The sequence below is a fragment of the Python bivittatus genome, unplaced genomic scaffold, assembly GCF_059951505.1.
Source record: "Python bivittatus isolate LINGU-HERP-01145 unplaced genomic scaffold, Pbiv_v1 ctg000020_np1212, whole genome shotgun sequence".
In the NCBI taxonomy this organism is placed as follows: domain Eukaryota; kingdom Metazoa; phylum Chordata; class Lepidosauria; order Squamata; family Pythonidae; genus Python; species Python bivittatus.
In genome coordinates, this window is record NW_028277030.1 from 108,490,271 (window position 1) to 108,515,464 (window position 25,194).

General features: G+C 37.7%; 1 protein-coding gene across 2 annotated transcripts; it reads left to right on the forward strand.

The window, feature by feature from the left end:
* Positions 1-244: 244 nt before the first annotated feature.
* AIDA (axin interactor, dorsalization associated) lies at positions 245-24,418 on the forward strand. Of its 2 annotated transcripts, XM_007433707.4 has the most exons (11): positions 246-552; positions 7,890-7,959; positions 10,537-10,590; positions 12,061-12,115; positions 13,629-13,692; positions 13,904-14,010; positions 16,266-16,277; positions 20,267-20,389; positions 22,267-22,389; positions 22,763-22,880; positions 23,965-24,418. In XM_007433707.4, the coding sequence occupies exons 1-11, from the start codon at positions 443-445 to the stop codon at positions 24,059-24,061; spliced, it is 933 nt and encodes a 310-aa protein (XP_007433769.1). In that variant the 5' UTR covers positions 246-442; the 3' UTR covers positions 24,062-24,418. The 2 variants fall into 2 exon arrangements, with proteins under 2 accessions (XP_007433770.1, XP_007433769.1); XM_007433708.3 differs by lacking the exon at positions 16,266-16,277 and having other exon boundaries at positions 245-552.
* The last annotated feature ends 776 nt before the right edge of the window (positions 24,419-25,194 follow it).

A 25,194-nucleotide genomic window follows, 5' to 3' on the forward strand; every position in this document is an offset into this window, starting at 1 on the left:
CTGTCTTGCAACTTCTCGAAAGCTCTGCAGTGTTCCGCTGTAGCGGCCAGTCTCACTCTACCAGCGCGCGCCAGGTGGAATCGGGCCTAAAAGTAACCAAGAAGCGCCTGCCCCGCGGTGGCCTCCCCAGCTTCACAACTTGGATCCACACCCGCACGCGCAGTCGGGAGCCAATAGCGCCCCCGCGTCCCCAGTTCCGCTGCGCAGGGGAAGGAGAGGAAGGCGGCTTGGGTACAACCGACCATGCTGGGGGGCGGGACTCGTTAGGAGCGACTGCCAGGTTTGGATGAGAAGGCAAATGGGCTTGGTCGGGGAGTGAGCGGTGGTGTTGCTGGGCTGGAGCGAGCGGCCGTTGCCCGGCGAGAGCACTCCTCCCCTCGCTCCCCGGCCCCCATTCCCCGGCGCGGCCGCGGGTGAAGATGGAGCCCTAGCAGCTGGGACCATGTCGGAAGCGGCTCGGAGCCTTCTGCAGCGCTGGGGCGCCAGCTTCAGGAAAGGGACCGACTTCGACTCCTGGGGGCAGCTGGTGGAGGCGATCGACGAGTATCAGATGTGAGTGGGGGTGGGCGGCGGCGGCGGCACTTCAAAGGGCAGGGCTGGCTGAGGGGAAGCTGCTGAAGGCGAAGGCGGGCGGGGGCCGCTGGGTGGGGCGAGAAGTTGGGGCTCGGTCTAAGGCACCCGTGGGGTTGGGTGGGTCTGACGCTTCTGGGCGGAGCCCAAAGGGGGTGACCTGGAGGGCAGGCAGGCGCTGCAAAGCCTCTGGGTGGGGCGAAGGGGAGCTGCAGGCAACATGGGTGCGGGCTGCTTCGGGAAGGCTGCAAAGGGGAAGGGAGGTTGTGCGGGGGTCTCTGTAAAGCCTGGTTGTAAATACTTAGCGCTCGAAGGCTTTGTCTTGGCGCGAAGGGTCTGCGGGTGGGGATGGGGCTCTGCATCGAGGACATGGAATTGGGGGAGACCTGAACTGGGTCGCTTCCATCACTGCCCCACGTCTATTTCTAAATTTAGGATGGAGAGGGGATGATGCTGAGCCTCTTGGGTATGCATCTATTGGTGCTTTGAACTGTAATGTTTTTAAAAGGATACATGCCAACAAAATGATTCTGCTAATGTTATGCCGCTTCCCCAGGCTCTGAACAATTTTTAGGCTGGGCAGCTTTGGGGTATCCGATGGAAGTTTTGCCTTTGGAAGCCACCTGTTGTTTCCACATCATTAATCTGGACGTTGGGATTCTCTCAGGGTCATCTCTAGCACTACCAGATGTGGTATGGTGTAGTAGTAGTGGAAGAAAAGATTCTATAGGTTTCATTGCTTCTGTTTCAACAGTTTGAAAATGTGTATTTGGCATCATTGCTTTTTCAATGCAGCAACTCTAGTCACCTGCCATTCATAACATCTGATAAACCTGCTAGGTTTCCAAACAGTATCTTGCTAATTTGTACTGAAGTAGCACATGGGGATTTTTTGTAACATTAATAGCTTGTTATGAAGCAGTTAATCTATTGTCTGCCCAAATGTTGCTTTTGAAACCTCCCATGGTTTCAAAATCCGTATGGCGTGGGGAAGGCATCTAGTTGAGAGAAAGAACTTGGCTTTCAGGAAGAAGTTAATATTTCTTTGGCTCCTGACCATTATATATCATATTTGGTAGTTGATATCCATTACCCTTTTTTGCTTTTAGAATGTGCAAATTTATTTTGTTTCTTCCCAGCACTAAAGTATCCCTTCCTGTATGGCAGTAAAGGAGCACTTGTATACTATTTTTATGTTTCTGAAGTTGTTCCAAGACTTAACATATGCTATGCTACAACATCATGATACCTACCTCTGACTAGAGCTCAGTGAGTGCAGTTATAGCCCCTATTTGCTGAGAGTTGTAAAATTATATTCCATGTGTCTGATAAAAGATCAGACATTTGTATTTAACTTTTATGGACTGTAATAGTAACCTGACCAACTAGGAAACAAAAAATAATTTTGTTTCTTTAATTAAATTGGAAAGATTAAGCTGGGAGGGAAGTTACTGAATGTATAAATTGCTAGTTGGCAATCTCTTTTCTACTGTTGATCTCTAACAACTGGAATTTAAAGCAGTTTGATTTTGGTGATACTGTAAGTGCATCAACTAGTAGGCATTGAAAGCTGTATCTCTGAATTTATCCAATCCTTTTCAAACTAACTGTAATTGGTGCCATTACCACATCTGATACGAAGCATCTGTATGATATTCAGATTCAAAACATGGTGTCCATTGCATTTTCTTAAACTATATTGCTTTATCAAGGAGAGACACTATTGTTTTGTCAAGGTGAGCTGAAATGAGAGATCACATTTTAATTTGTATACTTTTTCCTGAAAACAGATTGCAGCTATTTGCAATATAAAAATAGAAAAAGCATAATATCAGTTAGCACATTAATAACAACAATATTTCAGTGATAATAGATATATGTATTTGATATCAGATTTAGTATAGATTGAATATAAAAATTACTGTAGCAAATCATGGCAAAGGTAGTTGACTCTCTAGCAATGTTCCTTGCTAAACTGCAAATTATGCATAATTCCCAGACATTCTTGTAATTGTGGTGAATGGACCAGTACCATTTAACTGTTGTTTTTTTTACCTCTCAACATTTTCTTAAGTGAGAAAAGGAGACTGCTCCAAATAGCCTTTTAGTAATAATGAGAATAGTTACTTTTGCTATATCCTCAGAAAATAGCTATGATGGTAGGACCCACAGCAGCTTTTCCTCCACATTTAAGTTAAATAGTAACTTAAATGTGGAGCATAACACCATTTTCCTCTGAACTTTCATTCAGAACTATTTTCCACACTAGTTTTAGTTGATATGAGTATGCACATCTGTCATAAGAGAATGGTGAAATCTGGAAATGATAAGCTTGAAGTGGTAAAACTAGCCCTGTGTTTCCAAGAAATACTGGGCAGTGTCATCATGTGGGTAGATTTGGAATTTAATCTAGGTCTGTCAGATCCAAGTTGTACTTTTGCCAATTTGACTCATTGTGTGGCCTTGGACAAATTGCCATCTTTCAACATCAATTTCCCATCTTAAAACAAGAATCGTGATTTGCCTCAAGGTTTGCTAAAGAAGTAGAGTTTGGGAAGGAAGGAGGATTTCTTTTCAGTGGAAAAGTTTGCAACATTTTTGGGGGGAAAAATGGAGAAAAAGGCAGGTGGATAATGCTTCAAATTTGGTTCCAAAAGCGTATTTGGAATGCTTATGGAGTATGAATGTAGCATCTATCTGCAACCCTTTAAAGCAGCTGCATCATTTCCTGTGATCATCAGAGGATAGCTAAACAGTCCCAAGAAAATACACCCTGCTATAAAGTGTTGCAGACATGCATTATGTTCAGACTCTAAAGCACCTTTTCTGAATTATTTCCAAATTTCTGCATAGCTGTTATATGATATTTGATTGAAGTACATTTTTAAACATTTGTATTAACTACTTTCTCCTCAAAATTATAACAACTTTGCAACATTCTACAGTACTAAATTATTATAGCACTTGAATACTGTCAATCTACAACTCAAACCCTATTCTATTAAGCCAGAGAGAGTTTTCTGTATAAGAAAATTGAAAATAGTTTTTGAAAGAAAAACAGTTTTTGCTTTCTGTACATAGATATGTCTTTTTCATGACAGAGCTTATTGAGAAAACTTCTGTGTTCAAATTATTAAGAACTTTTTTAGGTTGATTATCTTTTCTGTTGTGCAGTGATCAGGAACTAAGATATATTTATATCTTGGCTGCAGTAGCTTGCAGTTTCTTTTTTCTTTTTAGTATAACTGTAATTAATATCTGAATAAAATTAAGGCACTTCTGCATTACATAGCATTGCATTTTATATGATATAGTATACATTAGAGCATTTTATATCTTTATAGGATGCTTTTTCTAACTACTCAGAAATGGATCCCATTGCACTTAATGGGGTTATTTGCTTAGTGGGCATAACATTGCCATCTAAAAGCAATAAAATAAGCTTGGAATTGATAAGAGAATATGTATGTATATCCTATCCTCCCCTGTGCAAATTTCTTTATTAAAAAAATTGTTATATATACACTGGAAAGGGGACATTCCCCCCCCCCCAAAACTAAATTTTCTCCAATTGTTCATTTCTATGGACAAAATGTAAGTGATCTCTAACTGCCATTGCTACCCTAAAGGTGGCGTTTGGAATCCTGCACATCAATTGTTCTTAAAGGCAAGAGAGAGATGGCAACTTCTGTGGAAGAGTAGAAGCCATTGAATCCAGCCTTGCTGGTTTCACTCCAGTCGTGCTGCAAATGTAAACACGTTGTATAAATAATTCTTATGTTTGCCTACGTTTGAAATTCTATACTTTGCTATCTTACCTAAACTTGATGAGATTTTATATTCATATTGCATTTTCTATATTATAATTGAAGGCAAAAGTATTATTTCTTATAAAAACTATATTATTTTGGTTTTTGAAAAAAATATTTGTGATTTCATTTCTAAGTTTATCTGAAAATAAAATATGAAGTTGCTATCACTGTTTCTAGTACTTTCTACTAATAAATGTGCTAGTTAGAAATCTTTTCCTATTATGCAAAAGGTGTTGCATTGATTGTGGAATTGGGTTTAGCAACATGAATTGGCTGCAGTTTTTTCATGATACAAGTACTTTCTTGTTTACAATATCTCATGGTGTGACTATAAACCAGTGTATGTAATTTCTGCAAGAGGCATATTTTATTGTCTCTTAAAGGCATGTACATCTAATTTGTACTAGCGAAGTAATACTATTTTATTAGAATCATTGTTTATGTGACTAAAACCATCTTAACCATAGCATTTCTTAATTATCTTGGTTTATCTTGATCATAGCACTTCTTCAGCTTGATTTATTTTTCACTTCTGCATTTCACTCTATTGCACACATATTTGGTGTGCTTGGCATTAAATCATATATTTTGTTTAAAAGCTTTCTAGATGTATTATAAACCTGGTTTATAATGGTAGGCGCTTATATCTGCTGGGCCTGTTATAAATAATACTGGAATGCAGGCTAGGTGGAAAAAGATCATAGAATTTTTGTTCCATTCTCTCCTTAAGCATGTAAGAATTAAAGGCATATCCCAGCATCCCTAGTAATATTATATCTCTTGTTTATAGGCAGTGCAGGAAGTAACATATGGGTAACAAATGTCCATGTTTCCTAGATACTTTATTTCATAACTTGTGTTTGTGGGCCAAATATTGTGTGGATTACATAACTGGAGGTATTTCTTATGGTGGGGTATCTAACAGGATATTTCTAAGTTCTTTCTGTTCTTCCTCCATTTGTTTTATCTGCATAGCTTAGTTATGTGACATGAGTTTATTCACTGAATAAATCTGGTGACCTATCAAGTAGCTTCATACCTTTAACTATTCTGAGTTTGTTGATGTATTTAAAGCATGCCATGTTTTTTGTCATTTATTGTAAGCCACCGCGAGTGATATGAATAGGCAGCAGACAGTTATTTGTAATAAATGTAAAGTATGTCATCTTTTTCATGGGTCTTCTTGGCCTGTTTCCTAGGCATTACTTCTACCAGTCAAGTTACCCTTCTTGCTGTATGTGAAGTTTGGAAAGAACATTAGGATAAAATTAAGGAATTCCCTGTGCTAAACACGGAACACTATAGCAGTAGTTATCTAATTTTCTGTCTTTAGAGAGGTCTTTATTCATCAGCTATTCTGTTATGCTACCCATTTATGTTGTAGAGGATTCTAGAAGATATAAGGCAGTGTGGGTTGGCCAAACATCATATGCTTCATTATTGCTCTGCATGTATCAAACTCATGTTAGTAAAGTTCAGTAGTAGTGGATGGCTGTCTTTTGTGGAAGATTGCCTTTATTGGTGTTCTGTTTGGGATAAGTCATGATAATTTTTTAAGGAACCAGGAATACATTTAGAAAATCATTACTTTTGGGGATGTAAGTGATGGAGATCTCATTACTGAGTGTTATGGTCATTGGACATACAAGCAATGAATATTTGCTTGTGGTTATAATTTGTGTGTGTGTACCTTCAGGTCAGTCTTGACTTCTAGCGACTGCCTGGATTAGTTGTTGCAGGTTTGTTTGCAAGATTTTTGGAGATGGTTTGCCATTGCCTGCTTCCTAGGGATGAGAGAGAGTGACCAATCCAAAGTCACATAACTGGCTTTGTGCCTAAGGCAGGACTAGAACTCATGATCGCTTGGTTTCTAGCCTGGTGCCTTAACCACTGCACCAAACTGGCTTTCTGTGGTTGGCTAATGGATATCAATCTTTGTTTCTACTCCTAAATTTAAAACTTGAAGAGATGAAGTTTATTCCAAGAGACAAGCAAATGGAGATTCCTTTAGTGGTGCATCAAACAGTTGGCAAAGTAGTGTGGCAGGAGGGAAATAAAGTGATTAAATATATTATGCAAAAGGAAAAGTGCCACAAAAACCACAAAACAGATTGAATTCTTGTTTATATAGTTCTTGAAGAAAGCACAGAACTCTAGATTACTTTAAGATGCTTATCTCAAGCATACATTCTGCTATCCCAAATGTATGTTTAGAAGCAAGTTCTATTAAAATCATTGGGATGCATTGCTTCTCAATTTGCACTAAGGGAGAACAGCTGGAATAGCCAAAAGTAAAAGGATATGTGATGTGTCTTGCTCTTACATGGATTTCTAAGGAAAAAATTATTTCAGGTGATCTATCAGTTTTTTATGCAGCAAAAACATTTTTATACATATAAATAAAAACACTATTAACTTAACGTGAGGGCATGATGTTATTTTTGTTTTAGTGTTTAAGTGAATCTCAAACAACCCAGTCTAAGCCTATTAAAAATTAGGCTTGAAAGATCACTTCTAGTCATATTGCCAACTGGTTGTTTCATATTCCTCTCGCCTAGTAGTTCTTCAACTGTCTGAATAAATTTGTAAAGCTCCCAGTTTGGAAGAGGGAGAGGTTTTTGGATAGTGCAGTTTGCTGATGTTGGGAGGAAACGACTTGGAAACTCTGGGCATACAGATGTTTATTTCCTTGCCCTAATTTCTGACATCTTTGAATAAAGCTGTCTAGGGTCCGATTGCCTGTTATGTGAAAGAATAATCAAGTTACAAATGTGTTGCGTTATTTATTTGTTCACTTGGAAGTTGTGTAGCTATATCAGGTATGCTATTTCTACAAATCAGAGTTGCATAGTTTTGAAGGGATTTGGGGGAGGCAATTTCTAGATAAAATAATGAAAGCAGGGTTGTTGATTTGATCATCTATTTATACTTTGATGACAGAAAATTTTCCTTTTTAAAATGTAGTACAGGATAGATTTAAATGTATACAGTATATGCTGCTGTCTGATAAGGACCTACAAAGATCGTAGATACTATAAATATGATGGTGTTTTGATTTGTTGTTTTGTTTTGTTTTGTTTTGCTTGTTTTGAGAGAAGTGGAACAGATGTGGAAAATTTGAATTGCCATAGGTTACAGTAGTTTATTTTACTTTTTTTGTTTACTTTTAGGTGAGGGCTGCTTAAAAATTTGTCCTAGGGGATAAGGTTGCCAGGGCAGAATCTCCCTCACAGTCAATATGAATGAATATGCTCCATTTTCTATGCATAAATAAAAAGACTATGAGATCACTAATCAGAGGTTAAAACTCTTGTAGAAGATAGAAGTTCTAATATGTTGGTTTATATATCTTCTTTGTTTTATATGCTTCTTAGGATCATAAGATACATTCTGTCTATAATTTGCTTAATTTACTATTCATTCAGTTTATATCTCATAGTGAGTACTTTTATAATTACAAACTCCTCAAAGCCCTTACTTTATTTATTTTTCTTTACTTCTCTCCAGATTAGCAAGACATCTACAGAAAGAGGCACAGTCTCAACCCAACAATTCAGAATTCACAGAAGATCAAAAGGTATATAATGGTGTATGTTAATTTCATGGTGAATCTGTTTTTAGAAGGAATTTTTGTTTCTTGCAGTCATTGAGAGAAATTGTACATGGAACTTCTGATAGTTTTGCATATGATGAAAAGAGAAGTATTACTGCTTGTCTGGGCTATGGTTTACAAGTACTGGGCTTGTATAGCACATGTATGAAAACATTGAGTTCAGAGCAATAAACTTAATACTTCAATTCCTTAAAGAAATAAAATACCTTGCAAAATAAAATACCTATTTTATTGCAGTTATATGTAATATATATTATCTAAGACGGGTTATAATATTGTGAATGTTTTTATTTTATTGAACATTAATTGTGTTATTTTTTCCTGTATACTAGATATGCATGCCTCTACTATATTAGATAATACATTAGCATAATTAAATGAAGTGTGATTACATTAAGAAAAAATTAAAATGCAGACAACTGTGTTTTGAAATAACCTTTGTACTGAATCAACCTTATGAAGAGATATAGTTCTTTGCTGGATTATTATACTTTTTAAAAAAGGGCAAATTTCAATCTGGTTTCTTACCCTGAAAGCTGAAAGCCAAACATTTCAGAGGACAGATTACCAGAAAACATATTGCTTCTTCTCCACAGGTTTCTTCCATCAGGAATTCAACAGCCCAGCTTTTTTCTCAGAAGTATGTTTCTTTCATGCACAGACTGCCATGTCCTGCTGTATTCCTCTTATTTAGGCTGTTAGGGAATAAAGAAGCAGTTAAAATGCTGCCTCTTCAATTGTGGTTGAGCGTTTCCATTAATAAAATGGCTCTGATTGATTTAGATATTAAATATTACCTGTGGGATTATACTCATCTAGTTAGGCTTATTCTTCCTATTCCCCCCCCCCCCCAATCTAAACCTGTGTATTTAGAGGCTTTGAGGACAGTATTGAATGGGAAGGCTGCAGTGGGAAGGTGGACATATTTTTCTCCCCTCCTCCTCCTACCCCATTGCACGAATGGAAGTGCCTTTTACTCATTCTCTGGCTTTGTTGGATCCCTGCCATTAAGTAATGAATCCTTCATGTAGAAAGTATATGTTGAGGATGGGAAGAGGATTTCCTTGCCTTGCCAAAGTACATCCTATAAAGGTGTGGATTTATTCCACTTTTTGAGGGGGGATATTGTTTTACAGAATAGTTTAATGCAATAGCTGTTGTGTTAATGTTAAGATGTATGTGTTGGGCTGACCAGGAAATTCTCCTTACTCTCTAGAGTAGCAAAACTTCTGGCATTTGGATGAATTAAGTATGGCTCTGCCCTTCCTTCCTTCCTTCCTTCCTTCCTTCCTTCCTTCCTTCCTTCCTTCCTTCCTTCCGGCTGGATATACCTATTTTCCCATGCTAGATTTTGACATCTTGTATTTTTGGCTCCTGAAAAAAGTTTTTTTTCTTTTTCTCTTCTCTTTCTGGCCATGTGAAATCATGAAAATCCAGTTATGTTGAAAGTATTTTTAGTTTAGGAGGTTGTCTTTAAAAACTGATTTAAATTTCTGAAAAAGCAGAATTCCATTGGAGTTATAAAATTCTGCATGAAATCTGAAATATGTTTCCATTAACCCTACTGTTGCTTGCTTATAGAGTTGGTGGCTAACAAATCTAGTAATCAAGGAATTTTAAAGATTTCTTTAATATAAACTTGGGAACAAAGATTCTCACTTTGTTAATTTAATGTGTTTAATGAGGTATTTTCATTAGTGAAGAGTCTTGTTGGGGATAGTATCACTTAGAAAAACATTAGCTGAGTCTTGCTGTAGTGTTTTAATTTTTTTAAATGTTTGTGTTGGGTGTGGTTCCTGAGAAACAGTTGTGAATAATGCTTTCTGGTAACTTGCCACAATTCAGAAGAGGCTTTTACTGTAAAAAATTATCTCTCAAACTCTCAATAAAATCTGTTCAGAATACTTTCATTCTTTAACTCTCAAGTGCCTTTTAATATATCCTAAAACTTTCTGGTACATAACAAAGGATAGTTGCCAAATTGAAGCAACAGTAGTTTTTTTAAAAGGTAAAGATATAATCTCTTAAGCATATTTGCTAAATTGGAAAAAAAAAAGTAGGCTGAAAGCTTACTTACCTCTGTCTCATTGTAAGGGATAAGTGGATGAGAATATGATAGAAGAAAAAAAATATCTTCATCCTTACTGTATTGGAGAGCTTCTGAACTATGCTTTCATACATATAGATTCACTCTAATGTATGAACATGTATGTCTTCATATTACAGTCTGGTAACTGAGTGGCATAGTGCTTCCAGACCTCTTATATCACAGTGCTGAACTTGGATGAGAAAATGAACGTATTTGTGCCTAAGTATGGGAACACATATCAAACTATAACGTGAGAGGCAACTTTTGGATGTACAGTTTTGATTTTCTTGTTTGCTGCCTCTAGAAGCTGTGTCAAGTACTTCGTTTTCTTTTTTCTGTTTTACATGTTGGGTTGCTGCTCTCAGCATAGATCCTTAATACAGTTGTTGTTATTTCACATGTAAAAGCATTATTACAACAGCATTAAATTAATCTGTTTTTTCCTCTTGCAGAAAACTTTAGCTAAGATTGCAACATGCTTGGAACTCAGGAGTGCAGCTTTGCAGGTATAATTCTGGTTTCACCTGTGATTTCCAGTTTCTTTATGGGTTTGATTAAATATTAAAGGATTAAAGAACACTCTTTGTAAAAAGCTGACCCAGGGTCATATATTCTATTCTAATTCATCTTTCTGTTATGAGTGATTTATTTCAGTGTCTAGGTCCAAGTTAATAGAAAAATTAAGTAATGGCTTATAATATGAATCTTTAAAAAAATTGACTTTGAAACAATGTAAAATGCTGGCTTATATGGTTTTTCTCAGTCCTTCCATTCAAGCAACCTGGAAGTTATAATAGATATCTCCTCTCTCCCCATCTTCCGCCAAGCTGTATAATATTCACAAAAATACTGTTGTAACTTGTATCCGCCACCAAAGAAAAATTTTCCTATTAGCAAAGGTGTATTTTGAAGCTGATTAAGAATGAGTATGAAATCTGGCTTCATTGTTTATTTATTTATTTATTTATTTATTGCATTATTTATTTATTGCAGCATATACAGTATATACCACCATATTGCATACAACTCCAGAAAGTTAGAACTGGAGCACTGTTTTGCAGTTATTCTGTTCCTTTCCTAGTCATTGGGAGGGGAGGGGCCTGTGGCTACTCTCTTGTGGGGTGCTGTAGGAGTCAGTCCCCCCGCCTTCTGCTTAACATCTACATGAACCCACTAGGAGAGGTCATCTGATGGTTTGGAGTCCAGTATCATCAATGCACTGAAGATATCCAGCTTTACATCCTTATCCCAGGTCAGGCTGGTAATGAAGAACTGGCCCAGTGCCTGAAGGCTTTGAGATTCTGGATGAGAGAGAACAGATTTAAATTGAATTCCAGCAAGACAGAATTACTGTTTGTCCATCAGGGCACTCTGTCTGTTCCAGTGGTGCCTCTAGATGGGTCCTCCTGGACTTGTGGCTTCTGCTGGAACAGCAGGTAGAGGCTGTAGCCAGGGATGTCTTTGCCCAGCTTTGGCTGTTGTGCCAGTTGTAGCCCTATTTGGAGTGGGAGGACTTTGCTACAGTGACTCACACTCTCATTACTACCTGTCTAAACTACTGCAATATGTTCTATGAGAGGCTGCCTTTAAAGACGACTTGGAAGCAGTAGTTGGTCTAAAATGCAGCAACCTGTGCCTTCCCCAGTGGGAGCACATTATACTACTGCTGTGAGCCTATAACTTGGCACCAAGTTATCTGCAGGACCACATTCTTCCATTGGAATCAGCCCACCCAGTTTGATCTAACTGGAAGAGGCTGCTAATGTTTCCCCACTTTAGGGTGGTGAAGGGAACTGAGGTTTGGAGGTACTGCTTCTGACTGGCATGAACTTGGTTTGAGCTAGGTGGCCATTCAAAAAGACCAGTGCATTTTTATCCTTGTGGACTGCAAAACTGTCACTATTTTTACTATTGTAACTCATTACAGTACAGCAATGAATAATAGCTGCAGCTCTGTAATATTGTTTTTGTTGTAGTCTACACAGTCCCAGGAAGAGTTTAAGTTGGAGGATCTGAAGAAACTAGAACCAAGTAAGTATTTCACTTTTTTTATTAGAAGGGGAAATGGTGTTGTATGGTTACAATGGAAAAAGTGTTAAAGAAATGTCAGGGTATACCCCCACCAGAAAAAATACAACTTACAATGCCCTTTAAAATGCATTTCAAGGTTTTGTTTTCATATGTTTCTTGTGCATCTTGGTTGCTATAATTTTGTTCAGAAAAGTTATACATTTTCTGCTGTTATAGAAAGTTAATTACTTTTGAGGTATAGGAGAATGATCATTCTGTCAAGAGAAGCAAAATAAATTATGGACAGAATTTTTAAAGCTGTGTATTGTGGAATCTTTCTCATCTGCCGTTGTACTAACCAAAAGAACATATACATTCTAAGCTCCCACCCAGACACATGTAAGAGGCTTTTGCAATTTGCTTCTTGGAGACTGAGTGATCCTGTCATCTCTCTGCATTGGATTGGTTGTCTCGTTCAGTCACAGGGTAAAGATGGATTACCCATTTTTGGAGGAGAATGCCCATTGCATCTCTATATGAGCCACTCACAGTACATGTCCAGAACACTGACCAATACAGAAATATAAAGCTTTTGAGTTCCACTTTGGCAGGTAACTGTCCTTCATCCCAAATGGATTTCTCCAATCTATATAACTTTAGGTTTTATAAAAAGACTGCCTTACCTTTGTAAATAGCTACATTATACTTTGTGTAACTCAGTCTACATAGTATCTTCTTCATGTTGGTAAAGTCTTGATAAGTTCCTATGGCTACTCCACATTACCCTGGGAAGGAGTCTTAGGTATATAATCTTCCCCAGTAATTTCTGCTGTGATGGCTGAGTTTTTAGTAAAAGAGGTTGGGACGTTGTTATCACTCTGGGATTAACTGGCAAAGTATTGTCACAAATTGCTTGAGGGATCATTGCCTGAGCTTTATTGACAGATATAGGAAGCACTATCAATTGCTTAATTATCAGCATTTGAGAATTTCTGTTTTTCTTTTGTTAGTGGAGGTTGTTCCAATTGGAAAAGCAAAAAGCATGGCTTCTATTTTGCCAATAGTTAAAAAAAAAATTTATTTTTTCAGCCATATGTACTATTACTGTGACTTTATATGGCTTTGGTTTTTTATGTGAATGATTTTATATATCAAATGTACTTAGCTTATGTGAGAACTATAATTCTCTGAATTTCCCAATTACATAAGAACTAATTTGTTCCTGCACAGTATTGGTCACAAATATTGCCTAAATTAAATTTATCCTTTCAAGATAGATGTCTCTGTGTTCTAAAGATAAACAAGTTCCAGTAATGTTTTTCTTTGAGTTGCCAGAATCACATTTACTTCATAGAAGTCTCATATTTAACATTTGCTAATTTAAGTAATATTAATTTATGGAAACAATTATAAGGACTTAATGTTTTCTTACTGTGGTTTATAAAGGTGCAAGGATTAAACCCTACTCTTCTATGTGATATATATGTAATTATATAGAATTTTGATGGGAGATTGTTATTGTCTTCTCTTACAGTCTTAAAGAGTATTCTTACCTATAATAAAGAATTCCCCTTTGATGTTCAGCCCGTTCCACCAAGGTATGAAAAAATTGCATGCAGAAGGGAAGAACCCATGTCAGAAATTGAAAAATATAGGTCTGTGGAATATAGACATTTTGAAATTCAATTCTAACCTTCTGATATTTGAATAGGAGGCCATAGATATTCCCAGTATTACCTTCAGGGATATTGGAGCTGCCTATCTAAGTCAGTTCTCAGTTGTACTATGGTGTTTCCCATTTTTTAAAAGGAAAATCTTAGCACCTGGTGAAGAGGAAGATTTAGAATTTGAAGAAGATGAGGAAGAAGGTGGAGCTGGAGCAGGATCTCCAGATACATTCCCTGCCAGAGTCCCAGGTAAGGGGGCGAATTGGATCAAATGCATTTGACCAGAAGAAAAAATGAGAATGTTGGAAATACAGTTTTAGAACCAGAGAATGTAAGGGCTGGAAGGGGACTTGAAGGTAATCAAATTCAACCTTGACCAGTGCAGGAATCCACAATTACAGCCATCTAGCATCCACTACCTTCTGCTACTGTTAGATTTTTTTTTCTGTTGTCCAATTAAAATCTACTTTCTTCTTGTTTAAATCCATTGTTTCTTGTTTTGTCTTCTGGAATAATTTTGCCCCATCTTCTGCAGGTACTTGAAGACAGCTGTTAAATATCTGTGAAGTCTTTTTTCCAGATTAAACATACCCAGTGCCTCCAAATGTTCCTCATAAGTTTTTCTTTTCAGGCCCCTTTTCATCTTGGTTTCTCTCCAATCCTATGCAAGAGTTATCTGGGGAAAAAAAAATGCAACTGGACCTGGATATTTGTTAGCTAAATCTCTTTCTGAGTAAAGAGAAGCTTAGCATGCCTCTGCTAGAATGCCCTATGTGCAAAGATTTTATGAGATGTCATTATTGTTAACCTAAATAAAGACAATTGTGCCTTATCTTCATCTGGAGGTAAGATGAAGGGCAGAGAGCAAAGCAGAAATCATGGAAGGAGTTTTCTTAGAAAGGCCTGCCCAATATCAAGAAAGCTTGCTTTGTGAAAATCTAAGGACACTAATTTGATCTATACTAATATTTTATCAGTTCTGAAATTCAGATAGGGTTTCCAAGTTTACCATTTTATTAATGCATAATTCCTGTGGAAATTAGTGCTTCATAATTATTCATTACTAGCTGGTGGTTAAATAAGTTTTCTGATTGTAGATAGTTCTTTATCTGCTAAGCAGAAAACATGACAGGGTGTGATTTAAGCATGGCTACTGTGCAAACCCAGGAAAGTCATGGCTTCTCTGAAGAGGTGCTGATGGGTGCACTGAGTACATCCTACACCCCCTCCAAAGCACTTTTTCCTCATTGGATTAAAATAGCTGCACATCTCTGATAATTTGGGTTAAGTACCAAATTGATTGCAGGAAGGTTCATCAGGGCTTACATGCTAGTGTGGATTAGGCAAAAAAGCGTAAGTGATTTTTTAAGAGAGGGGCTCTGCATTGGTGAAAAGATTGGCTTTCTTCTACAATGCCCTCCTGAAAACATACCCCATGCAACAATCATGGTTTAAAAGTAGCTCCATTTGTGCAAATAAGGGCATTTTAATAATTCTTATGCCTTGGAAAGGAAAAGCTGTTATTTGCAATTAGTTGCTGATAGAAGATAGGGGCTTTTTGAGGCTTGGAGAAAAAGCCTGGTGTGACCAGGAACTGCGTGGCATTTCTTTTGGCCATACTTAGCCCACTAGCTGGAGGTTTCCATACTTGATTTAAAAGCTTGGGGGAGGGGGAATGAAAAGATCCTCCCCACGCTAAAATTGGACCAGTTTCGGATTGCAGTAAATGCTTTATGAGGAAGTAAGTGAAATAGGTGACATAGTTCAATCCAGCAGTGTCCTCCTGCCAGTGAAACAGCACTGCTGGGAAGTCAGTATTTCTTGCAGCTTCCTTTACATTGACCAAATATATTCTAGAGGATTGGTAGGATCTTCAAGACCTTATGAAGGCAAAGGAGGAAGGGTAGAGAGAGTTTATACTGGTTCTGTTGAAAGTCCATTTATGTAACACCAGATTTAGCCCAATTGTCCCTTGTGATTATATGATAGTTATTTCGTGTTTTCTATGCTCATTGCCATATCTGAAGTAGCTAAACTTCCAAAACAAGCTTAAAGTCTCAAAAAATCCTGTTTTGGGTATTTATTTATTTATGCAATTTCTATCTTACACAAGTAGACTTTGCCATGAAACCACACACACCCTTCAGTTCTCCAGATAAGAATTGGATATAATCCTGACATTTGTGTATGCCAACTAAAATGGGTAAATAGAATTTTGTAATGGGTGAAATACCATGATGCTGAGATATTGCCATTTAAAGATCTATGGATGAAGTTTGAGATAGCTTACATATACAGTACTAGATTTTGGAGACTTGCTGAAGTTGTAACTTCCATTGTCTGCACTTCATTGTACAATCTATTTCTTTTCATTGTACAATCTATTTCTTTTCATGGATCTCATATTGCATTATTGTGCTGCCTAATCATACATGGTCTTGTCTTGTCTTCTACATGCATGGCTCCATTGTGTAACCATGTGCTACATCATTCATCTAATCCAGGAGCCAATGAAGGTATGATAATGTTCTAATGTTAATAGTTACTATTTGTGAATATAATCATATTCATATGAATCTTGGGTATTATCATTAAAAAAAGCTACATAAAAACATGCCCAACCCCCCTGGGCTGCTAGTATTGCCATCAAGGTCATATAGTACTTAAAGCTATGTTTTGAATGCAGATTCTGGAAACAGCTCCTTGTTACTTGACTACGGTAAAAGGTAACAGGAAATTTGAAAGAAACCTGAAATGATAGGGATGCAAACCAGCAGTTGCTTGGCAACTGTCTTAAGTGGGTGGGAAGCAAAGCAACTTTATATTTTTCCCCCACTTTGGCTCTTACCGAAAATTCTGTATACTGTAGTTGTTAATATTAACTTGGCTTCTAATGCGAGTTGATTCCCTCCTCTATCCCCAGCTGTTCCATATAAGTAGCATGTTCATTCATTAAATTAAACAGATGAACAATTGTGGAAAAGTTTGTTCAACATACCTGGAAAACATCAAGTTGAAACATGCTGTATTAAAGCGCTTGTTTCTGTTTTTAAGCATGTGCTATGTACAGTTTTGGTGAAATCTCTTATTTTGTGATAAAAATCCTTTTTAGTCAGATTATGGCACTTAAGTATTCCAACTTTGCAATTAGTTATTCTTGCTGGTGGCATATTGGATTCTCTGCCCCCCCCCCCAAATCTGGTTAGCTTAGGGCAGTGTTGTCCAAACTTGGCCATTTTAAGATGAGTGGACTTCAACTCCCATGCTGGCTGGGGAATTCTGGGAATTAAAGTCCACTCATCTTAAAGTGGCCAAGTTTGGACAACACTGGCTTAGGGGAACTTCTGGAGCATGTTTTAGGGAAGAAACAGTGGGCACGCCTGTTGCCACTTGCATAATGATGATAATAGAATGTAGATCCTATGTTTCTTCTGTTACTCCTTTGACAGCTAATAACTTCCATGCTACTTTAACCACTTTGCTATGTACTTGTGGATATATCTGCATCTCTAAAACGCTAATCTCGATTGAAGAGAACTATGGTACTTAAATGCTGAAGAATTTATCTTTTTCTAAATTCAGTTATGTTACATACTTGGGAGGGATTGATGTGCTTTCCAGCTTTGTATATATTACTGAAGGCAGAATATCTGGTCCTTGAATTCTTAAAAAGTAATAATTAGGAAAACTTTATATTGAATCCTATGAGGGACAGAGACAAAAATTTGAAGTAAGGATCTCAGATACAGAATTGTTAGACTGTTACTGTTACAGAGACTTGAGGGGATGATTCTCATGATTGGACTATATCAGTTGAGCAAATGGGTTAAAATAAATGGAAGAACAAATAAAAGCAGTAGTTGTCAGTGTCTACTACCAGCCCTCTCCCAAAAGGAGAAGATGTAGATTATACTTTCCAAAATCAAATTGTAAATCTTTAAAAAATGTGACACAGGTTGTAGTAATGGATGATTTTAATAATTCCAACCCCTCTTGGGAGACAAATTCTGGCAAGCATAACCTTTCCAGGAAATTCCTGACTTATCTTGGCAAAGTGGAGGAAAGCTTAATAGGGGAAGACTTAATTGATAATTGGAAACGTAAGGAATGTTGTAGAACATAACCATGTAATGTTGTTATCCTTCATTTTAAAGGAAGCTAAAGCTGAATGCAGTTAAATACATATACTGGGACTTCAAAAAAGCAGATTTAATAAACTCAGAATAGTGAGTACCTAATGTGGTTCCTCGTCAAACTAGAGAGAAGTATCAAATGTATTGTCACACAGTTCAGTCCTCTACTCTTTAATACTTTCATTAATGACTTAGATGAAAAGGTGGAAAGAATGCTTACCCAATTTGCAGATGGCAAAACTGGGTGAGTATAGTAGAAGAATAGGAAAAAATACTCTAAAAAGTTTTGACTGGTTAGAAAAATGGGTGGAAATTGCAGTATTACATTTAACAGAGACTAATACATATTCATTGCCTTATGAAACAGAAATCAAATGCACATGTTTATGATAAGGAATACCTATACTGCTATTGTTAACTTGCGAAAAGGTGTTGGAATAATAGTTGATTGAAATCTGAATATGAGCTAGAAGTGTGATGTGGTTGCAATGAAAAACATGCAATGCAATTTTAGGCTGTGCCCAACAATATGTAACCCCCAAATCGTGTAAATTAATTGTTCCATTAGACTCCGCTATTAGTTCTGAGCACCATACTTAGAGAAGAATTAAAAGAAATTGGAATAAATGTAGAGTAGGGCAACAGAGATGATCAGGGGACTAAAAACAAAGCCCTGTTGAAAGAGATTAAAGGAACTGGGAATGTTTAGCCTTAAAAAACTGAGAGGATATGGTAGAATTCTTCAAATACTTGAAAGGATGTCATGCAAAAGAAGGTCAATATTTGTGATCTCATTGCAGAATGCACAATACAGAACATAAATTACAGGAAAGCAGATTCTTATTTAATGTTTGGGGGGGGGACTCTTCCTAAGTGTAAGAGTAGTTTCACAATGGAATCAGTTATACAAACTGGTAGTGAACTTGTATTCATTGGATGTGTTGAAGGGGAGGCTAGACAATACTCTAACTGGAAAACTTTAATGTAGATTCTTTCACTGAGCATGGAGTTGGACTTTATCGCCTAAGTTGCCCCTTCAGACATACAATTCTCTATATAAATGTTTTTATGTATTTAAATTATTGTATGTTGAGGGTTAATATTATCCCGTTATCCTTTTTTTTTATTTGAATGCTTAGGTTTGTTTTGTTTGCTTAGGAACAAAATGGCTTTTGTAGGTAAAGGAAAAAGCAGGAAAATATTAGTGTTTTTACTTTTCAGTTCATTTCAATTCATCTAAAATAACTTAGAAACTTCTTGTATTGATCATTCTTGATGGCATGTGTGGAGATTGCCAAAAGTTTTTCTATCAGCAGCGCAAACTTCTCAAGGCTTTTGAACTCCCCAACACATTACCAATAACAAGTTACAAGTGCAAGTAAAAGAACACATATCTCAGTGATTGACTTTAATATTTTATCTCTCAATAAATCTTACTTGGCAGCCTTAATCGATTTTTTAAAGAAATTTATCTTGCTAGACTGTAATAACTCATGTGCAGATTTGTACTCCTGTATGCAACATACTGTATACATCAAGTGTGAACAGTGTGATGCCTTTGAGATGTTTTGGACTTCCATTCCCAGTGCCCCAGCCATCATAGCCAATGGAAATGGATTGTAGGACTTATCATCTAGGAGAGTGGCTTTTGGCTTTTATGTCTTATGTTCCAGCAATGATGCTATTAAAGAACTTGGGTTCCACCATGATAAAAACCAAATGTCCCTTTCAACAAAGAAGGTTGTATGGTACCAGAATTTTGCTGTGTTTATCATTTACAGTAAACTTTAAAAATATTAAGTTTCAATGACTTCACCCATGCTCCACCTCTGGTTATATGTATCATAAGTTAAAAACTACAGGTCTAAAATATCTGGAAGGTTGCTTATCTCTGGATCATGAGGTGCAGTAAACTTTGACTCTGTCGGTAATTCTGTATTTGGCTTTGACTGCTCCCCAAGCTAGCATTTAGCAAGTGATTTTAGTTCAGGGGACCACAAAGTTCTGTTCAAAAAGAAAAGCCTGATGTCTACTCTTGGATCTACTCAAACTGTTAATTACTTGTCTTGTCATGATGAATATGTTTCAGAGTTTATTTGCTCATGCAGTATAGCTGACAAATCATTTGTGCAGAGGATTTAATAGATGATGGTTCTTCAACTCTCTGCTTGTTGAACTTTGAAAAGGATCTTACTTTTTCCAAGATGCTATAGTTTACAGAGCCATATGAATAAATTATGCCTGAGATTGACTTTTATGATGTTATCATGGCTGTCCTTTTGTTGATAGAATTAATAGCAGCAGATTGACTCAGAAAATGAAAGTATAGAAACTGCTAAACGACCAATTATTTTGGTCTATTTTTTCCTCAGGTACTTTATTACCCAGATTACCATCTGAACCCGGGATGACATTACTAACTATAAAAATAGAAAAAATTGGACTCAAAGATGCTGGGCAGTGCATTGATCCCTATATCACAGTTAGTGTGAAAGGTAGGTATATTTTTCTTAATTGATTTGGCAAGGCATGTAATTTTGATTCTTTTTATCCGATACTAGCTAGTACTGAATTAGCAAAATATTCCAGTATATAATCTGCATTTAGGATTAAAAATACTGGTATTTGTCCTACTGGATTTCCCTTCCCCCCTAAGAACTGCCTTTCTAGAACTGTCTTATCCTGACTCCATGCAAGCCTTAACACTTGAAAACTGTTTTTTTTTTTTAAATTTTCTAGTGAAGGGTCACTTTTATTTAGTATACAGAGTTCTTGAAATTTAATCTGCCTTCACACATCAGCTAATCTAAGAAAAAAAAAAATGGATTATGGTAAAAGTATAGGTAGGCCTCGATCTACGACCATTCAGTCAGCAACCGTTCCAAGTTATGATGGCACTGAACAAATGATGGTTATGACCAGTCCTCGGAATTCTGGCCAGCCCAGGACCCCTGCAGTCACGTGACCACGGTCTGGGTGCTTGGCAACCCATTCACATTTACGACCATTTGCCAAGCACTCTGCAATCACGTGATTGCCATTCGCAACTTTCCCTTCCGGCTACCCCAGAAAGTCAATGGGGAAGCCAGCAGGGAAGTTAACAAGTTGCTGGGATAAGTCTCCCCCACCTATGCATCCTCTCCCAGCCCCTCCATGCTTGTGCTGCGCTGGCCACTGGCACAGCCCTATGCATCTTCCCTGACCCATGTGGTGCCTTTCACGTACCCTCCCTGACCCATGCTGCTCATGCACCCTCCCTGACCAGCACCATGCCTCTTGCACACAACCTTGCACCTTCACACACCCTCCTCAACCTGCATGGCACCTCTTGCGCACCCACACTGCGCTTCTTACACCCTCCCACACACCCTTCCTGACCCATACAGCGCTTCTCACACAACCCCTCACATTCTACCTGACCGCACCTTTGCGCACCCTTGCTCACCCCCACGCGGCACCTCTTATGCACCCCTTCACACCCTCCTGGGCCTGCACAATGCCTCTCATGCACCCTCCCCAACCCATGCAGCACCTTTCATGCACCCCATTGCACCCTCACACACTCTCCTGAACTTCCCTCATACCCTTCCCACGTCATGCTTTTCACATGCTCTTCCTGATCCTCCCCTGCACTCCCTCACTTCCTCCCCCACCCAGCAGCAGCCACTATAACCTGCCTGCCAGCCTGGGACTTTCAACTTCCTGCTGGCTTCCCCACTGACTTCAGTTGTGGGAAGCCAGCAGGAAGTTGCCTCACCATGGGATTCAATTAATGATGGCAACTAGGACTAAAGGTATTGCTGTCACTAACTGATGCGGTCATACTGTACGACTGCATCACTTAGCAACAGAAATTCCAGTCCAATTGCTGTCGTAAATTGAGGACTACCTGTATTAAATGATTTCCATCCGTTCTTTTTTCAAGGAGCCCTTGGTAAGAAATTGGGTTTGTCCTAAGTGTACTTTGTTTCTGCTCAATAAAAGTTCGCTAGATTGGACACATGACCAGGTTTCTGTTGTAAATACCAAGTATACCAACATGTTGGAAAGCATTTGTCACCTTTCTCAGAAAATGTGCACTGGGAAGGCCAGATAAGCAAGGTTACTTTGCTATAACCATAGTGCAGTATTTGTTACTCATGATTACTACCATGCTTTTGGAAGTGACATTCCTGTAAAGAATTAATCTTGTGTGAAGATAATGTTTGTCCTGTTCACAAAAAGAAACAATATTTTCCTTTGTAGCTCTTAGACTGTTAGATCTTGAATATAATGACCCTAGGGCAACAGATTGAAGTGCTCCTTGTTCAATATTCCAAGTGTCACAACAGTTTTTCCCCTGCTTAATGCTTAAATTTTATCCTTGGGACAGATCTCAATGGGATAGATCTTACACCTGTGCAGGACACCCCAGTTGCTTCAAGAAAGGAAGATACTTACGTTCATTTTAATGTGGACATTGAGATTCAGAAACATGTTGAAAAATTAACAAAAGGTTTGTTGCATGGAGATTTGAAAATCATATTGAACTGTGGTCAATAGAACAAAGCATAATTTAGATCAATAACTTGGAGGGCAGGTGTGCTATTCCCAGAAAAATTTGGTTACCTGATTGTGCCTTAACAAAACTATTCAGAACTTTTTAAAAGTGTTATTTATGATTAGGGGTGGGGGCAGATCAAACGACTGCGGCTTCAAAGTTCTTAGCCTCCAGTTTAATTCTTTGCAAATGTTCAGAATCTTCAATAAGGATCATTTTTCCTTAAGGCAGTTCTAACAATATTGTACTGACTCTGCTAGTGTACTGTACAGAAATACACTGGTGTGATTTATAAAGTGTTTTAGATTATTTCTCCCCTACTTTTCAGGTGCAGCTATATTCTTTGAATTTAAACACTATAAACCCAAGAAAAGGTTCACCAGCACAAAGTGCTTTGCCTTTATGGAGATGGATGAAATTAAAGCCGGACCAATTGTTATAGAACTGTAAGTAGGTGTGTGCATGAAACAGAAAAAAATGTTCAAGTCCCAAACAAACAATTGCATTCCAGAAGTTCTACTGAACTCTTTCAGATCAGTCGTGGTTTGGCAGAAGTAAAACCTGGAATGTGTTGGTGGTTCCAGGCTTTGGTGGAAACCAAATTAGGAGTGATTTTATGGGGCAAGTATGGCAAAGCTGGTATGCATCATATTCTCTTCTCATCAATGGTGCATGTGTCCATCCACCTGCCTCTATCTTCCCAGCACCTTCTCTCCCCACCCCAGCTGCTGCTACATGTGCCATTGCCAAGAAAATCCCTTATGTACTCTTGCTTTTTCCTCAGAGCTACATGTTTCAGTCCATATCCAGAACAAAACAGTTCTGTTTTATTCCATATATGGACAAAACTTGACTTTCAGTTGAGGCATGGACCACCCAAAACCAAAAGTTCCATGCATATCTCTAAATGTAAGTAAAATTGTGCACACGATAGGCATCCCTATCCTCTATTATACAGTTGACTTGTGGGTTGGAAGTTCTGCCTGGAAGTAGTGCACTTCGTTAACTTTCTCCCCAAAGAGAAACGTTGAGCTTCCGTAATGCTTTTTCTGTGCAGCACAGACCGTGTTCTTGATCTGTATATTGTTGTATGACGGCTGAGAGGTATCTTAGCTGTGAATCCAAGTAGACTGTATGATTAAAAGATTTGAAGGAGTGTTTCTTTCCTCCAAGATGTAACCTTCAGAATAGAGATTAGATTATGTATTTGAGATTCTGATACAACTTTAACAACTTTGGCTTAATTTAGAAGACAGCCAGTAGACTGAAAGGTGAAAAAATGATCAGTTATCTGTATAATTAATATAGAACAAAATCTGAGACAATTTTATACCAAATAAGTGCCACTGAATTTAAATGAGGCAATTATTGGGGAGGTGGAAATTAGGATTAAGAGTTGTAGCTAATTGTTTTACTTAGTGAGCCTTTCAAATTGTACAACATCCTTTTAAGTAAACAAAGAGTAATCTAGGGTAGATTCCTAAGCAGCATTAAGATTAATTCTGATACTTATTCTTTTTACCATTGCAGGTACAAAAAACCCACTGATTTTAAGAGGAAGAAACTTCAGTTGTTGACCAAGAAGCCACTTTACCTTCACCTTCATCAAACACTGCACAAAGAGTGACTTTTGTGAACTGAACCACTTGCCACAAAATCATAGTAGCTGCATATGTAGCACTCATCTTTCAGGAGGGAGGAAGAATGGATGCATTTACCTTGTGGTCACATAAGACCATCAGTGCTGCACCGCAGTGGATCAGCAGCCAAGCCCCTGCATCCAAGCCCAGTTTTCTTTGGAATGTATATTTTTATCTCAGATGTTCCAAAGCGTGTTGCAAGTTTTTCCTAAATGTGCTGGTTATTAAGTTCAGTTATGTAACTTGATTTCTACAGTTATATCAGAACCTTTAATTAAAGCAGTTGAGAAGTCCTCATCTGCTAAACCTGATACAGCAATAAAGATATGCCAGTATCAACAAACTTTTACTCTTCTACTGTATCTAGTTTGTATCATTTTCATAAGTTCATTAACTTTATGAAGTATAAATACTTACCATCTGAGTTTAATTACATAAAAGGTCGTCTTGTTGAAAAGACACTCTCCCCATCCCCAGTGTTGCATTCATTTTTTTTTAAATACACTTGTTTTTCTCAAGATTGGGAGGTGCAAGTTGTAAAATGAGCTATGGTTATATTGAAAGTTAATTAACTCATAACAGGTAGTCCTCGGCTTATGATGGCAATTGGGACTGGAATTGCTATTGCTAAGTGACGCAGTCATAAAGTGCAAACTCATGTGACTGCGTTGCTTAGCAACAAAAGTCCCAGCAGTCCTGGTTGCCATCATTAAGCAAGGCCCTCATGTGACCGCGACTTCCAACTTCCTGCTGACTTCCCCATTGACTTTGCTTGTGGGAAGCCAAGCAGGGAATATTGGAAATCATGATCATATGACCATGGGGACAGTGCGACAGCAAGGACCCATCATAAGTACCATCTGTTCAGCCCTGTCATAACTTTGAATGGTTGCTGAATGAATGGTTGTAACCCTTCCTATATACTTACTCCAAATAATTTCAACTACCATAGAATTTCACTATTGGGAATAGGTTGCAATAAATGGTTTGATTTTTTTTTTAAATGGTTGATTCTAAAAGAAATTAACCCATTATAATTTGCTTTAAAAAAAAAAGCTGAACTCTTCTTCCAGTTTCTAAATTTATACTAGATTATGTGCTTAGTGGTTCTATCTCTATA

Excerpts from the sequence above, each read along its gene's own strand:
- AIDA (XM_007433707.4), top strand. The coding sequence starts at position 443 with ATGTCGGAAGCGGCTCGGAGCCTTCTGCAGCGCTGGGGCGCCAGCTTC. Across the intron at positions 553-7,889 it reads GCGATCGACGAGTATCAGAT|ATTAGCAAGACATCTACAGA; the intron begins GTGAGTGGGGGT and ends ACTTCTCTCCAG. Across the intron at positions 22,390-22,762 it reads TGTTGAAAAATTAACAAAAG|GTGCAGCTATATTCTTTGAA; the intron begins GTTTGTTGCATG and ends CCTACTTTTCAG.